This window comes from Cherax quadricarinatus, chromosome 72 (assembly GCF_038502225.1).
Source record: "Cherax quadricarinatus isolate ZL_2023a chromosome 72, ASM3850222v1, whole genome shotgun sequence".
Classification (NCBI taxonomy): Eukaryota; Metazoa; Arthropoda; class Malacostraca; order Decapoda; family Parastacidae; genus Cherax; species Cherax quadricarinatus.
In genome coordinates, this window is record NC_091363.1 from 2,293,711 (window position 1) to 2,311,356 (window position 17,646).

At 36.7% G+C, this 17,646-nt stretch overlaps 1 protein-coding gene across 2 annotated transcripts; it reads left to right on the forward strand.

Moving 5' to 3' along the window:
* The first annotated feature begins 1,303 nt into the window (after positions 1-1,303).
* Positions 1,304-15,457, forward strand: LOC128701264 (uncharacterized). 2 transcript variants are annotated; one of them, XM_053794893.2, is made up of 7 exons: positions 1,304-1,378; positions 4,382-4,442; positions 5,030-5,590; positions 6,028-6,146; positions 7,242-7,372; positions 9,746-10,253; positions 10,743-15,457. In XM_053794893.2, the coding sequence occupies exons 2-7, from the start codon at positions 4,421-4,423 to the stop codon at positions 10,836-10,838; spliced, it is 1,437 nt and encodes a 478-aa protein (XP_053650868.1). In that variant the 5' UTR covers positions 1,304-1,378; positions 4,382-4,420; the 3' UTR covers positions 10,839-15,457. The 2 variants fall into 2 exon arrangements, with proteins under 2 accessions (XP_053650868.1, XP_053650867.1); XM_053794892.2 differs by having other exon boundaries at positions 1,367-1,453.
* Positions 15,458-17,646: the final 2,189 nt, after the last annotated feature.

Genomic DNA, 17,646 nt, shown 5'->3' on the forward strand with positions numbered 1-17,646 from the left:
GTCCTTATAATGGTCCTTACATCAAGCACCATCTGTGTTGGGTCTTCTGTCCCTGGAGAGTGGTCCTGGTGATGACAGAGTACTGGTAGTGGGAAGATGGAGGTGATTATTGGAGGTGGTTAAGGAAGTGTGATGAGAAGGTATTGATAGTGGGAAGGTTGAGGGCTGGTAGTGGTACTGGGACAGTGGAGGTAGTTATCGGAGGCTGATTGTGATTTAGGGAAGGTTGGGTGTAGAGGGATCGTGGAGGTGGTTTCAGGAGGGTGATGGAGCTGCCTCTTCTTCCCTTCATTCCACTTTTCCTCTATATCCTGTCATCTCTCCTCGCATCTTCTACCTTTTCTTCTTCCTTACTTTCCCCTGCATTGTCTCAGCACGATGGTCCAACTAACTGGCAAGAGACTAAAAGAAAACGTGAGAATTAATGAAGTGATCTGGGTGAGCAAGAACATCAAAGAAAACTTAAGAAGCAATAAAAGAAACTAACCGACTGATTAAAATTATCAAAGAAAATGTTAAGATCAACACAATAATGTAACCGATTGCCTAAGATCATCAAAGAAAACGTAAGGACAAAACAGTAGTTTAACCGACTTGTTAAGAGCATCAAAGAAAACTGACTTGTTAAAAAGCGTAAAAAAAAGCAAGAAAACGAAAACGTAACAATCAACACAAGGATTCAACAAATTCAAATTCGAATTTTTATATCTTTTTATGCGGTATAAAGATAATGTAGTCTAAAGGTAATAAAACATTGGTACATTGGTCAGCACAACAGAAAGTCAATAATATGAAATGCATTTCGGGCAAACTAATCCTAATACTTAATTAAAGACTACTTAAGAATTAGACACAGACTTAAGTAAGAGTTCTTATGCAGTTAACTACAGTTTTATGAATAATAAGAAAGGTAGCTAATGAACAAATGGTAAAATTATAAAAGTATGACTTGTTACATCAAACTGATCAATGATCTTCAGTTTTGTGGAGTGAGTGAACAGTTTAGTTAGTTTAATATATATTATACACCCTCCTACCCATCCTGTGAGCGGCAGAGATGATAAAGATACACGAAATTACTTACTTAAAGTAGAACAAGATATATAATAAATTTTCAGTGGGAGTTGGAGGAAAACTGGAAATACAGAACTCCAAAGGAAATAAGTCACTTTGACTTTTTTGAAGCTTATCCAAGGTAATTTACACATAGGTATGACAAGTGTAGTGATGTATACCTGTACCTAAATAAACTTACAAAAATAAGGTGGTTGTGAAACAGCATAATACTAGTTAAAAAACATGAGAGAAAACGTACTGACCATCACAGTGATATAACCGACTTATTAACAGCGTCAACACAACACCCATCTGATTTGTGGTGTGTACTCCGCAGAAATTACCTTATTAAAGTTTATTTACAGAGTGATTGTTAGGAGTGTCATCAGAGTACATGGTATTAACATATATCATTGGAAGGAGAGGCGAGTTTTGTGTCAAGTGAAGCACAACCAGGAGGGAGAAAACTGCTGAACAGTGTAACTAAAGTGTAGTGATACGTCACTCATACCACAAGTACCTTAACTGGTATTTTATCCACACCAGGAGCAACTTTACTGATTATCTCAGCCACACCAGCAGTACCTTTACTGGTATCTCAGCCACACCAGCAGTACCTTTACTGGTATCTCAGCCACACCAGCAGTAACTTTACTGGTATCTCAGCCACACCAGCAGTAACTTTACTGGTATCTCAGCCACACCAGCAGTAACTTTACTGGTATCTCAGCCACACCAGCAGTAACTTTACTGGTATCTCAGCCACACCAGCAGTACCTTTACTGGTATCTCAGCCACACCAGCAGTACCTTTACTGGTATCTCAGCCACACCAGCAGTAACTTTACTGGTATCTCAGCCACACCAGCAGTAACTTTACTGGTATCTCAGCCACACCAGCAGTAACTTGACTGGTATCTCAGCCACACCAGCAGTAACTTGACTGGTATCTCAGCCACACCAGCAGTAACTTTACTGGTATCTCAGCCACACCAGCAGTAACTTTACTGGTATCTCAGCCACACCAGCAGTAACTTTACTGGTATCTCAGCCACACCAGCAGTAACTTTACTGGTATCTCAGCCACACCAGCAGTAACTTTACTGGTATCTCAGCCACACCAGCAGTAACTTTACTGGTATCTCAGCCACACCAGCAGTAACTTTACTGGTATCTCAGCCACACCAGCAGTAACTTTACTGGTATCTCAGCCACACCAGCAGTAACTTTACTGGTATCTCAGCCACACCAGCAGTAACTTTACTGGTATCTCAGCCACACCAGCAGTACCTTTACTGGTATCTCAGCCACACTCATACCATCAGTACCTCCGTGTGAATACAGTTCAGATGTCAAACTTTTTTTTTAATGAACTACGTAACTTGATCGCATCAGTTCATTCCTGGTCAAGTTCCTGGTGGATGAAATATATCTGTAATTTCCATAAATCCGTATTGTGTCTTGTTCACATACTTGTTGGTATATTTTATCTTTGATATTCAGTATCTCTACCGTATGTCATCCTTCATGGTGAGGAGGATGCCTTGTTAATAGTGAGATTTTCTTTGGATTTTTAACCCGGAGGGCTAGCTACCTAGGATAACCCACTTTGGAAATAAGTCGCTCTGACTTTTTTTGGGTTATCCTAGAATTTACACTGTGTATGACAGTTGTATTTATGTGTACCTCTACCTAAGTAAACTTGCTAAACTTTGTGAATCATTGGAGACTGTCATTCTTATTTTCATTGGAGTCCATTAATCTCTTCCCCAGGGTGCTACCTACAGCAGTCGATTAATGCCCAGGTACCTACTTACTGCTAGGGAGTAAGTGCAGCAGGTGTAAGGAAACATGCCCAACATTTCTCCCATGTCATGGGTGGGTTGGATTATCCTTGATCCCTCAGTGTGTAACCTAAGGACATTACCAACCAATCCACGAGGACCCATGAAAATAACAAAAAAGGCACAATACCGTGACTGGAACGATACACAAATAACCCGCACTTAAAAGAGAGAAGCTTACGACGACGTTTCGGTCCGACTTGGACCATTGACAAAGTCACACTAACCAGAGGAGGAGCAGGACGGCTATATATAGGCAGGAAGAGGTGGTGGTAGTAGTAGTAGTACAAGAGTTGTATATAATACCGACAAGATGAAATTAATTTCATCTTGTCGGTATTATATACAACTCTTGTACTACTACTACTACTACTACCACCACCTCTTCCTGCCTATATATAGCCGTCCTGCTCCTCCTCTGGTTAGTGTGACTTTGTCAATGGTCCAAGTCGGACCGAAACGTCGTCGTAAGCTTCTCTCTTTTAAGTGCGGGTTATTTGTGTACCCATGAAAAGCTGGTGATAGGCTTTTGATAAAAGTAATTACATAGATCCTGATTGCCTCCCATTCCCAAGGCACTGTATGGCACATATGAGTTTAGTGCTTTCCCTTAAAAAATAATTATTCCTTTTCTTGGATCAAACTCGATTACCTTTCGTTCTCCAGATGCTGCATGACGACCCCTACAGACTGAGTGCTTTCCCATAATTATAATAATACTATAATGCCACCTTTTGCTTTTGTAAAATATACTGATAACTTCTTAGTTTAACCTTTAAATTGCTGAAGGGTCTAAAATAAACATGCCCTCAGCGCTGGCTATTTTGAAAAAAATAAACGATTATATCGTACTGTAAAATTCTTCCAAGTCAAACCAAGCACCAGATCAGGTGTTATGTCCATTTATATTGATGTAGAACACTACTAAGAAGGAGAGGATGGTTTGATACCTGTGGAAGGCTCTTGATATAGAAAATTGGAGTTATCCTCAACGTTCTTTGATCAAAGCTTGATTTCCTTCCATTCATTAGGCATTATCTTATGGTTTTAGTGCTTCACCACAAATATTCCATAACATTAGTGATATAGAAATGGGTTAATAGGAAACTGTAATTACACTCAAATGATTTACAGTTTTAAATAAAGGTTATTTGCTTACAAAAGATAATGAGTCACAAATCTTGAATCACCCCTTGCTTGATAATATGATCTTATTTTAAGGAAATTTTGAAGACAAAATAGGATGATTGTACTGTATATCTTACATTATAGTTTTTAAATGATTACCATGTCTGTATATTTTCTGTACATATGTAAAATAATAATTTTGGATATTATATATATATTGTATGTGTATCCCACAAAGGTGTCCTGATACCAGCTAAAGGCTCTAGTGATCTCCCATGAATGTAAAAATAATTATAATTAATAATGATAATAAGAATAATAATAATGATAAATAGTGTTACACTCATATTACAGGAAGAGAGCTACACAAAACACGATAAAAGACCTCATAAGATGTCATCATTTTCAGCGGCTGGTAAGTGTAATTGTGAAGTGGTCTCTTAAGGTACAGTATACAGTTCTGTAATACAGTACCATGTTATTTTTTCCTAAATTACTGAGATTCTGTTTAATAAAAAGTTCTCATCTGACCATATTGTATACAATTTTTCCAGTGAAAAAATATTTAGTTTTTCTTGCTGTTTCTTGCCTGTTTAACCCGTAAACGGTCCAAATTTATATATACGTTTTTTCAACATTTGAAAGTATGTAAAAAAAGTAGATCTTCTTTTTGTTTTTCTACATTTGAAAATGTGTAAAAAAAACTTTGATCTACTTTTTTTTGTTATATTTGAAAATATGTAAAAAAAAATTAGATCTACTTTTGTAGCACTACACATGTGAACGTAGATCTGCTTGGACCATTTACGGGTTAATGTTGACCTTTACTTTCTGAGGCATACACTCTACCTCTTAGTCTTCAAAACTCTAGTCTGGCTAGCTCTTTTTTGTTAAATTATGTAAATACAGATTTTGTACTATAGTAGTAATAAATTTCTTGTGTAAATCCTGTTCATTATTTGTGAAATATAGTTCGTAATAATGCTATGTATTCCTGAACAGGACCTAGTACACCACTGCCTGCTAAGAAAAGGAAGTACACTGTCCTTAGCATTGAAGATAAAATTGCCGTACTTAGACGTATTGGTGCTGGCGAAAATGTTGCTCTTGTGGCTGCTGAGTATGGAATCAGTTCTAGCACAATTTATGACTTAAAAAAACAAAAGGATGCACTTTTGGAGTTCTATACACAGACTGTTGACAACAAAAGATATTTAGACCAAAAAACATCTAAGAACTCTAAGCTTCCTCTGCTTGAGAAGTGTCTTTATGAATGGTATATAAAGAAACAGAATGAAGGCATGTTTATCAGTGAACGTAACCTCATAACGATGGCAATGGAATTTTACAAGGAACTCAGCCTTGAAGAACCTTGTGAGTTCAGCACAGGATGGCTTGCAGATTTTAAAATAAGGCACGGAATATTTCAGTCAGGAGCTGGTGATGTGAATATAGAAGATACTGGCGCTGAGAGAGTCGATACTAGTCTGGGCTTGGAGCAGTCTAGGATAACCCCACAACCCATGGCAACCCCAGCATTTATTCAAGATGATTACAAACCAAGTAAGCTAATTTATCAATAAAACTTAAGTTGAAGAGTCCCTTATCAAATGTAACCTGAGGTTTTTTTGCTAGAAGACATTTTATTGACTTTTGAAGTCATCAATTTTTATTAGATCACTGAAAACTATACAATACCTAATACAAAACTAATTACAATAGCTATAATTTCTGTCATTTTACAAATGAATAGTTTGAGCTGGAGCCAAGTAAAATTTTATGTTCAGATAAAATGAAAATGCTAGGTTAAAGATTGTGTGTGTATGTGCCTACGTGCCAGTGTGTTCTCATGTACACACACACACATTTTGTTCTGTGTCACCTTTTATTACAAGCATTAGCTTAACATTTAATTAATGCAAGTTGTTGAAATAGTATCATCACATTTTTGAGGGAGGGGGTTAAAAAAGGTAATGTATTTTTTTATTTTCCATATCCAGAGCTGCTACAATTACAGCACAACCATCACTTCAAAAAGATCATGGAAGCACTTGCTTGTGATGAAGCTTTTGTAGATGTCACCCTAACAGCGGAGGGACGTACCATCAGGGCTCACAAGGTCAGATGATAGAATAATACACTATTATACATGAACTAAGTACACCGGTTAAACATGTAAGTTATTCATGAAAATAAAAAAATAGAATTAAAAAATAATAGCATGAAATTTTATTGTACGTAATTTACAAAAGAATATTTATTTAAAGATGAACTCCTAACATTTATTTTGAAGAGGAGGATTCCTCTCCTCCCTCCTAATATGTTAACTTGATCATGTTAAGGGACTTTTGCTGCTGCTGAAACCCAGCCTATAATTCTGGAGGGCATCTATGGCTGCTTACCAATTAATTACATACAGGCACTTGAATGTGAGAGGTTGAATTCATGTTCTTAGTCCCTTTAGACCAAGTGATACGAGATGATTTTGTCATATATGCTTTGAACACAATGTTTTGGATAATTGATTATTCAGGCTGGGGTACATAGAGGAATGGGATCTTTACACTAGTAGAGGCAGATTTTTTAGACCATAGCGCTCTCCTGTTCAGGAAGACCTTTAAGGACTGAGGAAACCATCCCATGTTGACTTGCTAGGTGGTGGTCCTCAACTATAGATGTCCAATTATTTTTTATTTTCTTAATTTGTTTATTTCTCAGTGGACTCATAGAACTGGCAAACAGAACTGCAAGTCTCCAATTTCTGAAGCACCTCCACTGAGTAATGAGGCTTGCATATTCATTGATTTCCTTGAAGAATTCTAGAAAGTATTATTGGACAACAGCTTTGTTAATGACAGTCTATCTTTTACACAGTCCATATATTTCCTGGCATCTTTCCTTTCTTTCGATTTACTGTATATAAAATATGATAGATCATCAGTTATCCAACCAACTTGGGGAAGAGTGTGCTGGATTTTCAGCAATACAGGATGGTCACATCTTTTAATGGCCCTTTTTTTGCTGTACATTCCCTTTTAACATCATCTGTTTAGGTACCAGATCAGATAAAACTGCCAGATAATGTTTAAGACTTAATATGACTTACTGTAAATTTGATAGTCATGGATATTTCATGCAAGTAAAGCAAAATGTTTTCATGACTTAAGGTGTGCATTAGGGAACTTCTCAAAATATAGTATTTTAAACATTTCAGTTAGTAGTGTCAGCTATGAGTCCATACTTCCAACAACTGTTGTGTAACAACCCATGTCCTCATCCAGTCATCATCATGCCCCACCACGTCCAGTTCGATCACCTCTCACATATAATTAACTACATGTATAGGTAAGTCCTTATTGCAGCTTGCTGCTACTTGATGCTGCATTTATTGAAGGTGTATGTTATTTCTTTTATTAATTTTTTTTTTTTACCTCATTAGCCATTTCCTACTAAGGTAGAGTTACCTAAAGAAAAAACACAGATCATCAATCATTCAGTAGCTGCCTTACTAGAAATCCACAAACATTTACTTGTTCATATTAAAAAATTTAAACGACTACAGTATGTGTGGGTGCGGTGAACATGCAAGTCTTTGGTGTGGTAAACATGTGAAAAATGTGCCAAAATGTGATTTTATTTCATATCTTAATGTTTCAGAGCAGTTTCAGATACTTTCTGACAAGGTTTACTGCTTTAAATATATACAATGGAACCACGGTTTTCATATGCCCTAGTTTGTGTGTATGTATTTTTTGTTAATGTTTTTGGGTGTTTGGAGTGGGATTAATTGGATTTACATTATTTCTTATGGGAAATATTAGCAAAAATACATTTTATAGAGAATAACTACAAAATAGGGCATACAAACACCAAGGTTCCACTGTAATAGATTTTGCTTAGGAAGCACATAACCAAAGAAATATGACTGTTGATGGGATAGACTGCTGGTCTCAGTGAGGCAGTGGTTGGAGAGTGTGTATGTGGGAGGTATGTTAAAAGTAGAGAAGTATGAGTAGGTGAACATATTTACAAAGAAGAGCATGTAAATAATGAGTGGAAGCACTGAGGTGAGAAGGAATTATATGTGTGTATGCTACAATGAAAGTATCACACTGATCAAAAAGATGAAACAAAGATAAAAAGAGATATTTATATTGACAGTTTGGAGGGATATGTTGTGTATCTTTATAGGTATATGCTTCTAAGCTGTTGTGTTCTGAGCACCTCTGCTAAAACAGTGATTATGTATGAGTGAGGTGAAAGAATTGAATGATGATGAAAGTATTTTCTTTTGGGGATTTTCTTTCTTTTTGGGTCACCCTGCCTCGGTGGGAGATGGTCGACTTGTTAAAAAAAAAAAAAAATTATATTTCAGTTTCAATAAGGGAACCCTCATTATTAAGGTCAAAATTTACAGATCTCAGCTTCCTTTGTTTCATTTTTCATTCTAAGTGTTTTTTACATTCCTTTTGTACAGTACAGTTTCACATTCTTTTATCCGTAACCCTTGGGGCCAGTAGTGTTTCGAATTTCAGAATTTTTTGAATTTCAGAATGAAGGTGGGGTCTAAGGCAGCACCCCATAATTAAACATAAACACTGCAGCAAAAACTTATGAATACTCATACTAAATGGGATAAATAAAGACTACAAATACTACTACTGTTTATTTATAGAGTAATATATTGATATATGAAATAATGGGATAATTATAGACCAGGAACATGGTTCTCAAGACTATTGACAGACTGCATTTTTAAAGACTTCTTCAAGTGTCATCTCTCTTATTAACATGGGCTTCTCTCTAAGCAATCTCTCTTTAACTGAGTAAATTGCCATAATCTCTTACTCACTGATAAATGCACGTTGTTCAAGGCCAGCAATTAACTGATCACACATTTTTACCATATTGTCTATGGGGACTTATTCACTTGTCTTCACAATGTCATCATCATCACTACTATTCTCATGCTTATTTGTATTTAACACCATTTCATCAGTTTCACCATCACTCAAGGAATGCACAACAGGTGCATCAGTGTCAATGTTCAGTATTTCTCTGATGTCAGCTTCCTGTAACTTATTTACACTTTCGTCTGATAAACTTTTAGCGTAAGTTATGAGGTTTGATATCTTCTTCTCATCAGTGACACAAAATCCTTCAAAGTCTTCATCTGTAGGTTCATTTACATCAAACATTGTTTTAGGCCAAAGTCTGTGCCAAGCATTTGTTAATGTTGATTTGCCAGCATCCTTCCAAGCATTAACAACTGCACTGTTACCCATAAGGGTATCTGCAGTTCTTTCTGACATTTTCATAGTGAAATTAAACACAGTCACATAAAAAGCAAAAACAAAATATCAGCAAACAGCAGATGCACTTGTGAACACTACAAGCACTGACACACAACTGATGCCTGCTGCTCTGGCTGTCGGTGCTGGGTCACGCTGCCACGTGGTGGCGTTGGAGTTATGTAGAGATGACTGACGCTCCACACTCCACGAAAAAACTTTGGTTTTTGGAACTTTTCGAATTTCAGAATTTCAGATAAAGGGATGTGGGCCTGTATATATGATAACATTTGAATAAGAAGGAGCATGTGGAAGAATTTTAGAAAGATGTATAATCACCTGCCTAATGCAGGTCCCTAATGACCAGTTCTCTTTGCATCAAATACATAAATCAAGTATTAGTGACTGAATGCATGTTATATTTCAGGGGTGAAATAACAGTAGCTGAGGACCAAGTGAAGTCACTTCTTGAAACTGCCGAGCTTCTTCAGGTTCATGGCTTAGCAATTTCAGATCCAGTGGCACTCATCACTGACAAGTGCACTGATTCGAGTACCTTATTTTCTGAAATGGCCAGTTATTTATCCCACTCCACAGGAAGGACAGACACTGCAGACAATTCTTCTGAAGTAACTGTTCAAAATAAAGGTTGTCAGGAAGTTATCAAGCTTCCTACATGTTCTTCTGTGGCTTTCACCTCACTTACTAGTCATTCTGAAAATACCAACCTTCATTACAATGCCAATAAAATGGCCAACACTAACCAAAGCTCTTCTGCAGTTCAATGCCAATCAGTGTGTGGTTCTAGCACGGCAGCACTCACAAGAATAAATTATATATCTACTCCAATAAACAAACCATCTCTAAAGGAGTCTTCTACATATGATAGTGATGTGCAAAAAAGCTTCTTTGAGGACATTGATATTGTAAAAGAGGTGAGTTTCTTTATGTTTTCTACACGATTAATCTTGAAAATTGGTGCTATATGACCCATTCAGGTTTAGCACTTGTTTCTGCATATAATAACTGAATATTGATAAAATGTGCAAATGATAAAGAGTAACATTAGAAACTTTTAAAATATATACCATAGTGTGCCATAGGCAAAAATTATATTCAGTACCAGCAGATTAACTTGAATTAATTTTGCAAATTTCTGTAAAATTAATAACAAAATGAGAGTAAGTTGATGCTGAGTTAATTAATTTGGAAGCACACCAAAATATGATGTTTCTTTACCAATAATCTCTTTGGAAGTTAGGACACCTGAATGCAAGAGAGCTGCTAGGTAGAAAATGAGTTTTAAGTTACAGAGAGACTACAGAAAGACTAGGAATGGAGCAATATTTTAATTTATATGAATTATAAATTACAGTTCATGCCATTGTTTAATTTTTGTAACTGCCAATTTCTTTGGAGTACAGGAGGTCAGCCTGTTGCACGACAGGCAGTGCTATCTACAGGATTCCCATCAGATTTCCCCTTCATTCGAAGTTACAAGCCAGGAGCGTTTCACCTGACTCAGGAATCAGTCTGTAGTTAATTTATGGTCCTCTACATCCTCAAGACATATGCCATTGGACATGTGCATACTAGTACCTTTTCTCTCTATACTCAGTACAAAATCAGTTCAATGTGTTCCAAGTATAACGATGATATATTCTAGCAGTGTACAGGAATGTGTTTACCTTCACTGTATTTAAAGTTCTGGTACCAACTGAAACAAGTCATATTGTGCTTGATCCAACCCACCTTACATGAGAAAGTACTAACAAGAAATTCAAAAGTTTTATAGAAATACATATGACAGTGAATAACTGTATTTAGAAGGGATTAAATGCATAATATATAATTTTGAGACACGCTTCATTGTAAGTTGACAAAGGATGTTATAGTAGTGTACTGCCTTTGCTTGTGACTTCTGAAATTTTTGTACCACAAGACAATGTCCATTCTTATAACTACAAATAGGTAATTATACTCATAATACATGAAATAAGAAATTGATTCTTTCACCATAAGGATAAATAAAGAACTGAAGATATAATTATAAAAACTGGAATTGGTTCTGTGAACCACCACTGGAATCATATCCTATCAGTTTTACCCCTAAAATACCAGATATGGACCTCCCTAACATTTCTTGGCTCAGTTACATTTCCTTTCCCTTCATACAAATTCCTATTTTCTTCTACTGTATATAAACATGGTTCCTTGATTGGAATAATCATTTGTACCAATACCAGAGACAAGACAGCTGATATGGGGTGGTGATAACTTCTATGATATATAGAACAAATCACAGAAAAAAATTATTCTTCAAAAGTTGGTACATACAGTATTCTAAGAATTAGTACAGTTTCTTGGAATTGGTACAGTAGTACAGTATTCTTAGAATTGGTACAGTTAGTACAGTATTCTTGGAATTGGTATAGTACAGTATTCTAAGAATTGGTACTGATGAACCACTACTGGAATCCTACCAGCCACAGGGCTGGCACAGAGAAAGGGTTAGTAGCCTGTAATCTGAGGTTTTTTGTGTGACCATGGGGGACTCAGTTTCAATGACTAGGGCACAACCAGTAGTACTCTAATGAGCCTTGAGATTAGCCTTGTATCCTGATCAAGAGAGGGTGTGTGTAAGGAGTGTTATGGTTTTTTTTACTGGCTGACAAGTCGTAGATCATTCATGTAAGGAACATTCAAACCAAGAATGTTTACCTCCAGCCATAAGGATGGAAGCACGTACAGAATTTGATATCTAAACGTATGCCAGGACTTGCAGAATATTCTGAACCTAAACTGGTAAAAACTCATCTTGCAGCTACAGTATTTCTTCTGGTATGTGCCATATCGCACCACTACTAAAAACTGCTTGCAAACAAGTTTCTGGTTTGACCCAGTGCTTCATGTTATAGGTTAGATGTCCTCAGGTCATCAAATATGAAACCTGTCTGTTGTTTGGCAGTTGTCCAGCTCTCTTTGCTAAATGGTAAAGGAGTTGGAGGCATTGTGGTTTACTTATAATGAAACTTACATAACATGCAAGGAAACAGTCTCATTGTGTTGTCCATTCTAGTAGGTGTGCTCGCTCTCTGTGGATGATGTACCCTGCCCAGATGTACTTTCATTACTAGATTTGAGCCCTGTTTGAATGATTCTGCAGGGGGTCATCAAACCCCATGAGACATAAAATACTTACTTACCTTTGATTTTTCTATACTACAATGGGTTCAGTGATCCCCACTATCCTCTGGTGTCCCCTTGTACACAAGTTATCCTTGAGTCAGGTGATTGACAGATCAGTTAATGGGATCTTGAGGATGGCTAGTGGGAATGGTGATAGTAATAATTTTCCACTGGTGATGAGTGTAACAGGTTGCATAAACACTTGATTACCAGGTGGAAAACAGAATTTGTAGGACTTTAAGGTTCTATTTGTATATGGAGGAGACTGACATACATTAAGTATGTGCCACTGTATCATACATTTATTGTTTAACAGTGTAGTGGCTATTGGATAAAGTAGCAGCTTAAAACATCAGTTTTAGAACTAATTATTTTTCTTCCTAAGCCAGTATTGATATATTGGAGTTAATGGAATAAGGGGGCTCAGTGTACTTTAATCCACCTAATAAACAGATCAACAGCAACATACTCCCAATGTTCAGCAAAGTTCCCCTGTAGAGTACTTTGTTTTTTCATCACTGCCAAAAAGATAATCGTGGAATTTATATTTGATATGAAGTATTGCCACTGGTGCTAAGATAATATGTAAAGGGTGTATTCTCCATATACAGTACAAGTCAAGCTTGAATATACATTATATTTTCAAGATTCAGCTGTCTTCAATGGGGTGTCTTGATACTGGGGAGAAGGGTTCTTGATTAAGGGAGAGGAGTTAGCTTTTCCTTCCTTGGCTCAAGCCTTTTACCTCCCATTTCCCCAGGTGCTCCATGACTTATGGGTTTAGTGCTTCCCATGAGTATAATAAAGATTCATCTTACAATACGCTTTGTTGTACAGTATTGTACCTCTCCTACACACCTTCCAGTTGCTTTGTTTTACATATTGTAATGAGTGGTCGGAATTTAGACATAAGGCTATAAATAGCACTTTTTTATTGCTGTGTTGCATGTCATATTTCTTGCAGGATGCTTCATGTGATGAAGAGCAGCAGCTTCATACAAAGCTATTCTCACATTCTTCATGAAATGTTTCATTTTCTGAAAAATAAATCATTATTTTGCTTAATATATTCTTTGTACTTTTCATTCATTTATAAAATTCTTGGTCTATAATAGCGTGCTGCCTCCTCATTAAAAATAAAGTGGATCAGGTACAACACTCAGTTCATTCATATGTATTCTCGACAGTGAAAGCAAGTGAATAGTTTCAGTTCATTCATATGTATCCTCGACAGTTAAAGCAAGTGAATAGTTACCTTCATGCTACTAAAGTGCTGTGATAAAATTTCAGGTTAACAGTTGGGGCCATAATGAGCATTAAAAGTGTGGTGTTTTGATAAGGATTTGTGTTTTTAGGCTTTTATCCTTTTAAAAACTGAATAAAAGTATGATTTATAGGCACATCTCAACACCTAATAGAGGGGAGAATTTTGTTTATAAGTATATATTAGGTTTTATTGTATTTATAGTACCGTAAAAAGGAGTGTGAAGTATTATGTAAAGTAAGGTATCATGTGCTGGAAATGGGGTCCACTAAGTGACAACTCCATGACTCGTCAACTGTGTCACAAGTATTAAAATTATTTTTATTTAATTTATTAGTTATGGCAAGCCCTAATGTTGCTCCTGATCCTATCTTTCATAATATTAACTGGCCACTTTTGGGGCTTAGATAGAGATTAGTTACTACTGTAAGTCTTTCATACCTGTCGCTGAAAATGGAATTTCATGCTGTTGATAGCATGAAATTCTATTTTTGGCAAAATCTCAATTTGCATTGACAAGCATAAAGGATATATGAACTAAACAATCTTTACTCTAAATCCTAGTGTGATGGGGCACTGTGTAAAATAGCATTTGGGCCAACATTGGGGACTATCGTAGCAGAGATGTAAAGGTATGGCATTACCATTTAGTGAGTCCTGGTTTGAGTCCACTTGCCATCTTGTTTCCACAAATTGCTTCATTCACAATACAATAGTAGAGAGTTCATTGGTTAGCATGGATGCAGTTTGTTTTCCTTTACTGTAGCTCAGTTACTTTATTTGATGGAATGCATCTGGCATGGTGAGAGACTGGAAGAAAAACTACCAGTAAGGAGAAGGAATCAAATAATTAACACTATGTTTGCAGTGCTGGTCTACCTTGCCTTGCACTAGGTTTGCATTCTTTACAAATTTCTCAAGCAAGATGTTTAGGCATTCCATCTCTGACCCACTAACACAGTGCAATACAGCTAAATTACAGGTCATGGAAATTTAAAGAAATAGTTACATAATTAACTAATTCACTTGTTGTCAAAGATAAGAAAAAGAGAATATTAAAACTTGAAAATCATTAGGATCAGGCTTCCTTAACTGAGTGAATGATGGAAAATGTGATAGTATTGCAATAAGTAAAGAGGTGGTAGAGGAGTAATGAAAGCTCTTGTGATTGCAGTTTGTTGGTCTTCAAAAAACTGAGTAGGTATAAGTGCTGCTTTTCCTTAACAACTCTGTAAGACTCCTTCCAAGAAATCTGTGTTCTGGTCTATGGCTAGTCCTTCCTGGGCCAGCTGATCAGCAGAAATGAAGTCATACAGTACAAGGTTCAAGCTCGGGCTGTAGCAAACCATGGTCTTTGTTGTGCAGTGTGTGCAAGTGCAGGTCATCCCTGTACATGACAGTAGTCAAAAAAATATGTAAAGGAAGAGCAGCACACACTTTATCATCATCTCTTGTTTGAGTGCAACCAACTGAATTGCAAGACTCACATTAAGGTATTGTACCGTATTTTAATATGCCCTTTCTATTCGCTTCCCTAACTTCATTTATTAGTAAAACTGTCTCCTTAAATTTACTTTTTTTTTATATGTTGTGTATTCATTGTACATCGTTTCTAGTCATTAAATGTGTTATCCCATAAAACTTGTGTGCAAAATATATATACAGTAAATAAATTTGTGAATCTTTTCTTTTATCATTTTGTTAGCCTTTTTGTGAATCTTTGTTCTCATTGATGTTCCATGTTCAAACTAGGGTAAGACATTCAGAAGCTGATTCAATACTAATCATTATAAATATTTGTTTTAATATGTACCAGAAGTACAACGTTTGAAAAACATCAAACCTCTGCACAATGTTCTAGCTGTTGAGCATGTAAGCGAGGCATTAGTTTCTTCCATTTTTGAGAAATAATACTGTAGAGCTTTAAAGGGGAGCATTATATACTGTATTAGTGTAAGTGTTGTATAACTACAGGATATGGCAAAATATCCTGAAAAATCTTCTGAAAGTTGTATTCACATTTTGTATTTACTACATAAATGAACTGTTTTTATAGAGGAGATTGCAACCTAATTATAACCAATGTTTTTTTTGAGATTGTACTCCATACTGTATTGTATACATTAACTACAGGAAGTACTGAAGGGGCCCTGTTTGTATGGCTCTTAGGCTCCTAAGCCCATGCGATAAGTGAAAATCATCAGCGGGTGGAAAAGAGAGATATTTTCATTGTTGGATGCATCTAAAATGCCTGAAAATCTATTTACACTATCATATAATAAGTACTCATATAGCTAGGCATAAAAAAGTAAAATACATAAACAGTACATATAATGTATACCGGTTATTTTTATATAGCCGGACTTGAGTACTGGAAATGGGAAGTACAATGCCTGCACTTTAAAGGCGGGGTTTGGGATATTGGCAGTTTGGAGGGATATGTTGTGTATCTTTATACGTATATGCTTCTAAACTGTTGTGTTCTGGGCACCTCTGCAAAAACAGTGATTATGTATGAGTGTGGTGAAAGTGTTGAATGATGATGAAAATACAGTGGTCCCTCGTTTTTCATAGTTAATCCGTTCCTGGAGTTGCTACTATTAATGAAATCTATGATTTTCGAATAAATTTTCCCATAAATAATGTAAATACAATTAATCCGTTCCTGACACCCAGAAGTATTAAAACCAAAAAATTTTTTACATGAAATATACATCTTTCTTTCTTTCAACACACCGGCCGTATCCCACCGAGGCGGGGTGGCCCAAAAGGAAAAACGAAAGTTTCTCCTTTTACATTTAGTAATATATACAGGAGAAGAGGTTACCAGCCCCTTGCTCCCGGCATTTTAGTCGCCTCTTACAACACGCATGGCTTACGGAGGAAGAATTCTGTTCCACTTCCCCATGGAGATAAGAGGAAATAAACAAGAATAAGAACTAGAAAGAAAATAGAAGAAAACCCAGAGGGGTGTGTATATATGTGCTTGTACATGTATGTGTAGTGTGACCTAAGTGTAAGTAGAAGTAGCAAGACGTACCTGAAATCTTGCATGTTCATGAGACAGAAAAAAGGACACCAGCAATCCTACCATCATGTAAAACAATTACAGGCTTTCGTTTTACACTCACTTGGCAGGACGGTAGTACCTCCCTGGGCGGTTGCTGTCTACCAACCTACTACCTAGGATGAAATATACATGTAGTACATAAACAATACAATGGGAAATGATGAATGAAACATCAACAGCATAACACTTACCTTTATTGGAGATTCTTCTTAGTGTATGGGAGACTGGAGGAGGAGAGAGAGTGGATTGTTTATAGTTTGGAAGGGGAATCCCCTTCCATCAACACCTCAGGTACCATTTGCTTTTCTGGGGTTGCTTCTCTTCTCTGTTTCTTAATGCCACTAGGACCACCTTGAGAGTCACTGGAGTCCTGTCTCACAAAATAACTGTGGAGAGAGCTCTGTTTCTGGCGTCTCTTTAACACTTCCCTAAAATGGCCCAAGACTTTGTCACTGTACATGTTGCCAACATGGCTTGCAACAACCTTGTCAGGGTGATGTTTCTCCATAAAGCTTTCCATCTTACCCCACATAGTAAAAATCTCTCTAATTTCTGAAGAAGGCACCTTCTTCCATCTCTCTTCCTCCTCTGCAGCAAGATTCTGAGCTGCGATCTGTTGCTGTTCCTGCTGAAGCTCTTGGAGCTCCTCAGTGGTGAGCTTTTCGTTGTGGTCTTCCACCAATTCTTCCACATCCTCCAAACTCACATCCAACCCCATGGAACTCCCCAGTGCCACAATTGATTTAACAACAGACATAGGCTCATCAGGGTCAGTCCCAAACCCTTCAAAATCCCTCTTGTTGAC

What these genes read in the sequence shown, in the direction of transcription:
- LOC128701264 (XM_053794892.2), top strand. An exon ending in GTACCATCAGGGCTCACAAG is followed by an intron (nt 6,147 to 7,241) that starts GTCAGATGATAG and finishes TAAACATTTCAG; the next exon opens with TTAGTAGTGTCAGCTATGAG. An exon ending in ACATTGATATTGTAAAAGAG is followed by an intron (nt 10,254 to 10,742) that starts GTGAGTTTCTTT and finishes TTTGGAGTACAG; the next exon opens with GAGGTCAGCCTGTTGCACGA.